This window comes from Cibotium barometz, chromosome 45, assembly GCF_041138505.1.
Source record: "Cibotium barometz isolate CiBa-2024 chromosome 45, ASM4113850v1, whole genome shotgun sequence".
Lineage (NCBI taxonomy): Eukaryota > Viridiplantae > Streptophyta > Polypodiopsida > Cyatheales > Cibotiaceae > Cibotium > Cibotium barometz.
In genome coordinates this window covers 22,567,142-22,577,356 of record NC_141090.1, presented here as the reverse complement: position 1 = coordinate 22,577,356, position 10,215 = coordinate 22,567,142, and the positions used below count along the sequence as shown (strand labels likewise).

Sequence of the window (10,215 nt, the reverse complement as noted above, 5' to 3'; positions counted from 1 at the left end):
TCTCTCTCTCTCACGCGCACACACACACACACTATTGGTCGTATATGCCCACTGTTCAAGTCCCACTGTTGGTTGTATATGCCCTTGTGTTACATTCTACCGACGTTCGTACCCCTCTCTCTCTCACACACAGAAAGGTGACGTGCCAACTTTGAAGACGTGGCTCTTTCCTCGCTTGGCATTTTCTGATTGAGGATAGAAAGTTGCCAACAGTTGGAATCTTTATGTTTAATTTTGATTTCAAGTGGGCTGAAGAGGGCGCCATATGGCACTCTCTACCGTCTGCCAATTTGTCCATCTGTGCCATCGCCTTGCACCTTCTGGCCTCACTTTCTACAACAGTAACAGCAGCAGCAGCAGCAGCAGGAGGAAGGGCTCCACAGAATTTGGGTTGTCTTGCTCTCCTTCGCACTACCGCTTCATCAGCCCCCGCAGGAGCTTCTTGGGCTCCGTTGTTTTCCAAAGCTTGATGTTGGGTGCTGGAGCTTCTCCGCCTTCTGTCTCTGCAAGGTCTAAGGTTTCCGAGGCTGAACAGGTGCTTAGACAGTACAGATTCTTTTTGATTTAAATAAATGTTTTAACTCTGATCAGGCCTCTAGAGCTTTACATGACCATGTATGTGTGTATAATTGCTCCCAAGGGGAAGGAAGTCAAGCGTCCTTTCGCTGGAGGAGAAGAGGCGATGGGGGCAGCCGGGAGCCGCCTGACATCCTTTCCCGGTCTTCAAGGAACGGGTAAGGGGGGAGTCAGAGCGTTGTCCAATTGTATGATGCCTAGTCAGCAATTGCAGAAACGATTCTTGATGGGTAAATGACAGGCAGCTCGAGCAGATTAATACCAGTCAGCATTCTCCATTCAATAGCGACAGGCAAGTGCAGCAGATTTCGACAAGTCGATTTTATGAGTTGATGAGCAAGTGCAGGAGATTTCAATTCCGTCATGGCCGCCGGTCAAGGGAGAGCACATCCTTGCCATACAATCAACAGGCTTTATTTTGCAGAATGCTCACCTGATTTCTGCAAACTCAGCAGGCAGAATCCATTCCACAGAATGCTGATGTGTGTCGAGGGAGAGCATTCCTTGCTGTACAATCAACAGGCTTTATTTTTCAGAATGCTCACCTGATTTCCACTAACTCAGCAGGCAGAATCCATTCTGCAGAATGCTGGTGTGTCAAAAAAACCGTGTGATCTCCAATCCTTTTCTGGCTGCTGACGCATCCATCCCCTGCTGCTGCCTCTTCTCCCGGCAGCCATGATGGACGGGAAAGGTCACTCGTCTGCCTTTCCCATGGGAAGATGGTTTGCCAGCTAGTGCTGGCTCCCCATCTTCCTCCTGGGAAAGGCCTCCCCATGGCCTTTCCCTACTCCGGAAACATGGCCTGCTGATTGTAGGTTTCAGTTTCAGATTCAGATTCAGCCTCTGCTGACCCATCCGACTTACATAGAAGTGAGGGGATGGGCACTACTTTTTTGTGTACAAGCAAGCTTGACAAGAGGAAAATCTTAGATACGAAAGTGAAAGGTCTGAATATGTCCCATCCTACAGCTGACCTTTACTGGCTTCTTCAAAGGTCTCCATCACTTAGTCTTGTGTATCCATCCACTCAGAGAGATGCTTTTATGGGGTTTTGCCAGTTGCTGAAGAAAAAGAATCATTTAGAGTAGTGGCCTGAAAATCGGCCAAATTTCTCGTTCTTTGAGTAGCTCACCAGGGGTGAAAAAAGATGTCGAAATTGGTCAATTCAGCTGAATGGAAAATAGAGTAGGGGGAGAGTAAACAGTAGACAGCGGCCTGCTGTCTCCCCCTCCATCTTGCCTGGAGTATGCGCTTTTTTGAATATAGGTGAAAGTAAAGAATTTGCTGAAAAGCTAAGTGTCAGATGACTCACTATGCCCTTCAAGAGAAGAGAATGTAAAAGAAGCATGAAAATTGTATTTCCTTTCCAGAGGGTTGGGTTTCCGCTGCCAAGACCCAAAAGCAGACCTATAGATTTGCAGAGTAGGATTTGGTGTTAGTCCACCCCCACAACCCACCCTGCAGGACTTTGCCATGGAGAGAAGTTCCCCCTGCCAGAATCAAGAAGCCCAAATGTCTGACGTGTTGCACAAAGCAGGCTCATCAGTAAAGTTATGCTCCGAGACTCACACGTGGGGGTGGAACCACACCACCCAGAGGAAAGCAGATAGAGAACCACTGCCGGATGGTCTGAGGTGGTAGTACCTAGAGCAGTACAAATTGTGCCTCCTCTATCAAGGGACCACTCATCAACATAGATCCTGTTGATCCTGGCATGAATTCCACTCACAGTCCTCTAGTTGGACCAAGAGAATTAAAAGTTTATGTGGTGTCTCTAGAGCTCATCCAAAGGTGATCTCTCTACAGGGTATACACCCCCCTCTCTTCCTCTTACCTGTGGGTTGCTCAACCATATTAAAGTCACTGCAAGTAACTCATGCATTTGCTGGCTGATTTGTTGCTCCTACCCTCCTGAATGTACGTGCATAGAGGCTGAGAAAGCTGGCCTTCATATCACCATCCTCACCAGTAGTCCAGTGTGCTCTTGCACGAAGGAGAATGCCAAAGCCAACCACCAAAAGCTATTCCTGACTTGCCAAAGGGCAAGTGTCGAGGGGATGATGGCCTTACCTCTCTTATGTTTTGCCTTCTGGTCTTCTTTTGGACTAGATAACACAAGGATTTTGGAGCAGATTTGTGATACATGAGAGATGCCTTCTATACTTTGAGATGGCGGTATCCTCAAAGGACAATATAGAACTCTGGTAACCACATGGAGGTCGATTACCTTGAGGTTCCAGCCTTTCTTGCAGGATCGGTTACATGATATCTATACTGGTTTCTTTTCAGGGCAGGAGTATTTTTGGGTAATGTCTTATCTTTTTTTGGAGGCAGTGGAATGGGATGAGGACAGCAATTAGCTAGTAGCCATTGTGTGTGGATTTTGAGAAGGCATATGATTGAGTAAGATGGATTTCTTGGAATGCACTCTTAGGGTAGGCATTTTGTAGTCTTGGAACATGGATCAAAAGGGTTTCTTTGTTACATGGTACTTCTCACACTGCCTGATGTATACAGGGGAGTAGAAGTGAGACTTTTTAAATGTCTAGGTCAGTAAGATAGGGTTGCTCCCTTGCTCCTTTCCTATAGTTATTTGTGGTTGGTAGAAGCCATGAGCATCTTAAGAGCTGGAATACCCTTTGGAATTGCAAACAATACGGTTGTCGGTGAAGATAAAAAAACTCACACCACCCTCTCAAGTGCCCATGTTCCCTACCATCTGCTCTCTATTGTTCCACCAACACATGGTAGTAACAGTTTGCAAGAGAGCACGTAGGACAAGAGAACACTACACAAGGTATGTGAGCATGGAGTCCTACTCCCACTTGCTGCTTGCTTCCATAATTAAACATTAAAGCTTACCAATTGCAAGTAGAATCGATGACAACAAATGTAACCAGCGGAAGCTTCGGGGGAGATTGGTAACTCCAATGCTCATAAATCAACACACTTGTCGTGACGAAATTAACGCACAAAACTGAATGTAGATGTGCAGAAAAATAGAGAGAGAGAGAGAGGGAGAAGAGGACATAGTATTGGGTCCCGAATATCCTCTGTAGGGCCCCCACCACGAATGGTGTATTTGCTTTTATTAGAATGATGCAAATCTGAAAATAAAAAGATTGAACCTGAACCTTCTTGGCTGAGGAGAATCCTCTGCCCTTGACCTTCAATCCTTCACCCCTTTGCGTTAGCTTCTCCTTGGCTGTCCTAGCCCTTTGATTGGCTTCAGCACCTGGTGAAATATGAGATGAATGGACTGAATTTATGCTATGGGTATTTATACCCCTTCAGGGTGCTGGTCGGTTGGTATAAATCCAGGCGGTTGTTTTAAAAGCCTCACGACTGCATTAAATTATATTTAATGCTGAAAAAAACTTGCGCATCACACCTATGGAGGGCTGGCCACCTATGCGCATGGCCTTTGGCTGCTGGGCAGCCTGTGTGGGCTGCCCCACACCTGGCCGACAGGCCTCTAAGGGCTGGATGCCCTGTCGGCTGCGTGTCCAGAGACCCTAGGGTTGGTCTCTACAGCCCTTCTAACCCAAACTAGAGCAAGTGGGCACAACATGGGGCCCTCTTGGCCCCTTGGGGTGGCTCAAAACCTCCCCATGCCCATGACACGAGCCTTAGGCTTGGCTCTGGGGTAGCCCTATGGGCTGGCCCCTATTCTACATGCAAACCTACATGTCTAGACTCTACACAGAGGTCTGGCATCCAGTATCATACCAGATACACAGAACCACTGACATCATTCCATAGGGAGACTCACAATGCGGACTTGCACTGTTTCATGTGCAAGACAATGCACACCTGACCTCGGACGACTGGAGTGGAACCCTGGCTGACTTGTCCCGGACTGGGCTCACATGGGACCAGTTTTCCATCCCAGGTCCTGCACCTTCTGTGTACAGATGTCTACGTGGCATCCAAGTGCGGGATACACGTGACATCTCCTTCTGCCTAACTAGACGGAAGCTGCATAGCCTCCAAATAATCCGTCAATAACGCCGGATAGTCGTCGAAAAACTCTTTGTCAAGCCATACCGCTTTGTGGGTCCCTTGGTCCTGAAACTTTGTGAGGAATTGTCTTTGTCTTTGGCCTGAGCTATGCTTGAAGCGATGCAAAAGGATCTATTCTGGAACCATAACTTCAGCTTCATCAGTGATATCTGGTTCCGCCTTGTCTTTAACTTCTGAAGGGATCAGACCTGCATATGGTTTTAACCAACTGACGTGGAACACATTGTGCATAGTCCAACTCGTAGGTAGCTTCAACTTCATTGAAACCTTGTTAATCTTTCTCTGGATGGGAAAAGGTCCAAAGCTCCTGAATGACAACTTTGGGCATCGCTTGCCCACCTATTTCAACCTTTGCTTCATAATCCGAAGATAAACCCAATCACCTTCCGAAAACTTCATATCCCTTCGGTCTTTATTGGCCTGTCGAGTGTAGGCCTCTTGCGCTTTAGCCAACCTGTCTTTTACCGACTCTAAAATCTCCTGGTAAGACTCCGTCAATCTGTTCGCTTCAGGTATTGAAGACGAGGTTCTGGTCAATAGTGACTGGAATGGTCTTCCAAACGCTGCCTCATATGAAGTCGTGCCAATAGTTGAAGAAAAAGAATCATTCAAAATAGCTTGAACTAAAGGCAAATATGATTCCCACTTACCTTCCTGATCGTGGATATAACACTTTAGCACATCAAAGGCCAACTAGTTGTAGATTTCTGTCTGGCCGTCCGTGTGTGGGTGAAATGCACTAAAAAATTCATTTTAGTATCAAAGTTATCAAACAATGCTCTCCAAAAATGACTAGTAAACTTGGCATCTCGGTTTGACAGTATGGTCCTGCTAGGAATCCCGCCAATCAGATACCAATGGCGAATGAACAACTGGGCAACATCTTCGGTGGTCGCATTGGCCTTGCATGGAATAAGCATAACAAATTTGCTAAATCTATCAACTATAGTTAAGCACTGAGTATTACGCTTACCCGGACTGGGAGATAGATTCATGACAAAATCCATCGAAATATCTTGGAAAGGTCTCTCGGGGATCGGCAAGGGCTGTAACAACCCTATCTTCTTTCCACGAGGAGCTTTCACCTTTTGACAAATATCACAGTGTTGTACATATGAAAACACATCTCACCTCATCTTTGGCCAATAATATTGCCGTTCCAACTTCTCCAAAGTTAAATTCATGCCCCTATGACCACCAGTAATGGCGTCATGGAGAAGAGCTGCCCTGAACGACTTCATGACACACAGTCGGCCTTTGTAAAAAAGCCAACCATTGCGTATAAAAAAGTGGCATGGTCCTGTGGCATCCAATGCCTGTTCCCACTGTGTACCGAATTCCTCGGAATCCGCGTAAGTGTGCTTCACGTCTAGTCTCGTACCAACAAGGTCGAGTCTAGTGGTCTGAATCAAAGTCACTTGTCTCTTCCTGCTCAAAGCATCAACCGCTGGATTGGCCTTTCCTGGAAGGTACTCAATCATACCACCAAATTGCTGGAATATCTGGCTCCAGCGGTGTTGTTGGTCACTCCATTGTGTACTTGGCATTGTTTGAATCCAGCGAATGCTTGATGGTCAGTGCTAACCTCAAAGTCACGGCCATAAAGAAAATTTTTCCAATGTTTCAAGGCATGCATAACTGTGAGGAGTTCACAATCGTAGATTGAGTAATTCTTTTCCGCGGGCAGTAACTTACGAGGCATGTAAGCTACTGGATAACCATTCTGTTGTAATACACCTCTAATTGTGATGTTACTCGCATCGGTGATCACCTGAAATGGCTCGTCGCACGAGGCAAGTGCTAAACAAGGCGCTTCTGATAAAGCCTCCTTGAGGTTCTTGAATGCCTCCAATGCTCGTGGAGTCATTCGAATCCGTTGCCTTCTTGTCTTGACACCTTTTAGTAGATTCGTGAGATCCGCCGAGAGGTCAGAAAACTTGTCTATGTGGGTGGAGTATGCCTGGCATATTCCCACATAGGATCTGATGTCATATGCAATCTGTGGTACTTCCCAATTGACAATCTCAGCCACCTTGGCCGGATCAAGTCGAATGCCTTCTGCACTAATTATATATCCAAGGTAATGAACCTCGAACAAATAAAATTCCGACTTCTTCTCATTGACGTTAGAGCTCGTTGCTTTCCAGCAACTTCAGGACTTTCTCCACATCAATGTCATGCTACTGAACCGTAGCTGAAAATACTAGTATGTCGTCCAGAAATATGAACACACACTTTCCAATTAATTCCCGGAACACCCGCATCATCATGCGGTTGAATGTGGTTGGGGCGTTCGTCAAGACAAAAGACATGACCACAAATTCATAGTGGGCCTGTTCTGTACGGAAGGCTGTGTTGGAGATGTCCCCCTCAACAATCCTCACCTGGTGGTATCCACTCTTCAAATCGAGTTTCGAGAACACCTTAGCCCCATTCAGCCTCTCGAGAATATAATCTATTCGAGGCATCGGGAATCTACTCTTGATAGTCAGCTTATTGAGTGCACGATAATTGACACACAAATGAGAAGACCCATCTTTCTTCTTGACAAATAGGATCGGTGTTGCAAATGGCGACACGCTGGGACAGATGAAGCCAGATTGCAACAATTCTCGGAGTTGGCGGTCTAACTCTGATTCCATTGCCTTGGAAAGGCGATAGGAAAACTTGTTCGGGGGTTCTGAGCCTGGGAGGAGATTGATCTTGTGGTTCTCCGGTCTAGACGGGGAGAGCTGGGAAGGGAGATTGTCCCGAAGAAAAATCTTTTGGAACTTTTTATGGAGAGCCAAATACTTCTTGGAAGCACCGGCCATTGTCTGGGCAGTCTGGATGTATATCATCGCACAATGTGCGTCTTTCCTGATTGCTCATTTAGCCTGCAAGTGGCTTATGAGCGGAAAGTTTGGAATTCCTGGCTCACACTTAATGGTCACTGGGGCGTTTGACACATTCCGACTAATCTAGAAAGTGTGCTTGTCCCACTTGACATCAGGAAGGAACTTGAGAAACCACTGAATGCCCAATATTATGTCTGCTCCCACAAGAGGGGCAACCACAAAATCACGCATAAACTCTGTCCTGAATAACTAATGTAGCACCCAGAGCTTCATACTTGACGCTCGTTGTCATGCCTGTGCTAAAACCCTCAACTTGCTTGTCCACCGAAGTCGGGACGAAACGGGCACGCCGAGCGGCCTGTTCTGTGACCACGTCCTCCATGCTACCGCTGTAAATAAGACAATGACTATCTGGCCACCTATGTAGCCAAAGGTCTTGAGCAATTCGTTCGCTCATACTCTTGGTCATGGGCGCCCTTCTGCTTATCTTCGAGCTCCCGGCTAATGATTGCTCCAACTGAAGCATTGGGATTTGAAGAACTAGAGGCAGCCATTGGGGTCTGTGTGGGAGCTGGGCTCACCACGGAAGCTGTGGAGGCTGAGGCGGCAGTCTTTGGAGCGGTTGTCTTCTTAGGACACTCCCGAGAAGTGTGTCCTTCTGTATGACAAGAGAAACACCTACCCTTCTTGTACTGAGCAATCTCTTTAGCACTCAACTTGCCACCAATCCTGCCTACCTCTGCTTTTTGGTCTGGAGCAAGCTTGGACGCATTGGTCGAGTTCTTGGAGCCAGAGGCTCCCGTGTTCTGTCCTGGGGAAGACCCCGTATGGTTCTGGCCTTTTCTCCCCGAGGTGGTAGCCTTGGGATTAGCCGGCTGGGAAGTCTTGGGCTTGCCACCTTTGTGCTTCATTTCAGCGCTCTGTGCAAGCGAGAGTGCGTCTTCAAAGGTGGCTGGCCTCAACATATGCACCTCCCACTGGATTTGCGTGTCAAGGCCATACAGAAATTGCCCTTTCTTGTCCATATCAGATAAGCCTAATTGCAAACATAAGTTCGAAATTCTATTGGTAAACTGAAGGATTGGTTGCGCGTTCTGACGCGCTCCCTTGAACTTGTCTTCAAGTCACTCAAGGTAATGGGGCGGTAGAAACCGTTATTTAAGGTCGCGGACAAACTCTTCCCAAACATAAGCTGCCATACCTAATCTGGTGTGGGCATGAGCCCACTGGGTTCACCAAGGAATGGCCTCATCCTCCAAGTACCAACTGGCTAAGATCACTCTGTTAGTATCATTCTTTCTAACTATGGCAAAGTAAGCTTCAAATTGATGCAACCATGAATAAACAGTTGTGGGGTTGAGTTTACCATTATACTTATTGAAATTCATTTTCTCGGGAAAATGATTTGAGGAAGCCGCTGCTGTCAGTCTTGCGTCCAAAGCTGAAAGGTATCGCTATGTTCCACGCGTTGCATGGCTTCGTCGTCACGTTGTCGGATCTCCAATGCACGCATCTGTAACTCAAGCATCGAACTCGGCTGCGGTCGTGACCCTTCGAGAGGGTCCCTGTGTAGAGGATTTGGAATCTGGGATATACAGAAGGAGAGAGAGGAGGAGACGGAAAACGCGGTGCTGGAGAACGGGTGCGCTCTTCTAGAGCCAGTATCTGTGCCTTCTGCTCTTCCAACTTGGTACTCTGGTTTGCGATTGCTCGCATCATCTGTTGGAGATGCCCTAGCTGGGCTACCTGGCGCACTTTGGTACAAAGGTTCTTGGTCTCTCTCGTCGTCGAAGCTCGCCATGGCAGGAAAATGCACCTCCTTTCCGGAGTGCAATCTGACCACTATGTGTGCGGGAGACTTCCGGAGGCTGAAAACCAACCGTCCTTCGAGGGACAGGAGTAACTCCGAAAGGGGTGGTCCACCGGAGTCTGAAAACCAACCACACGAGCGAGAAAAAATTTCTGGTTTCTTGCTGAATCTTTACACTTGATTCTTGAAGTAGGCTTTGATACCACTGTAACACGCGGAAGCTTCGGGGGAGATCGGTAACTCCAATGCTCAGAAATCAGCTCACTTGTCACGATGAAATTAACGCACAAAACTGAATGTAGATGTGCAGAAAAATAGAGAGAGAGAGAGAGGGAGAAGAGGACACAGTATTGGGTCCCGAATACCCTCTGTAGGGCCCCCACCACGAATGATGTACTTGCTTTTATTAGAATGATGCAAATCTGAAAATAAAATGACTAAACCTGAACCTTCTTGGCTGAGGAGAATCCTCTGCCCTTGACCTTCAATCCTTCACCCCTTTGCATTAGCTTCGCCTTGGCTGTCCTGGCCCTTTGATTGGCTTCAGAACTTGGCGAAATATGAGATGAATGGACTGAATTTATGCTATGAGTATTTATACCCCTTCAGGGTGCTGGTCTGCTGGCATAAATCCAGGCGGCTGTTTTAAAAGCCTCACGACTGCATTAAATAATATTTAATGCTGAAAAAACCTGCGCATCACACCTATGGAGGGCTGGCCACCTATGCGCATGGCCTTTGGCTGCTGGGCAGCCTGTGTAAGCTGCCTGTCCAGAGGCCCTAGGGCTGGTCTACAGCCCTTCCAGCCCAAACTAGAGCAAGTGGGCACAACATGGAGCCCTCTTGGCCCCTTGGGGTGGCTCTAAACCTCCCCTTGCCCACTACATGAGCCTTAGGCTTGGCTCTGGGGTAGCCCTATGGGCTGGCCCCTATTCTACATGCAAACCTACATGTCTACACAGAGGT

General features: G+C 47.4%; 1 protein-coding gene across 3 annotated transcripts in view; it reads left to right on the top strand.

The window, feature by feature from the left end:
* The first annotated feature begins 205 nt into the window (after positions 1-205).
* The window catches only part of LOC147612523 (S-adenosyl-L-methionine-dependent methyltransferases superfamily protein), a 67,042-nt gene continuing 57,032 nt past the window's right edge, over positions 206-10,215 (top strand). Inside the window, exon 1 of one of the 3 annotated variants that reach the window (XM_086783158.1) lies at positions 206-535. In XM_086783158.1, coding sequence (XP_086639284.1) covers positions 266-535 — 270 coding nt within the window. In that variant the 5' untranslated portion in view covers positions 206-265. The remainder of the gene's footprint in view (positions 536-10,215) is intronic. The other 2 variants (XM_086783157.1, XM_086783156.1) reach the window with 2 other exon arrangements.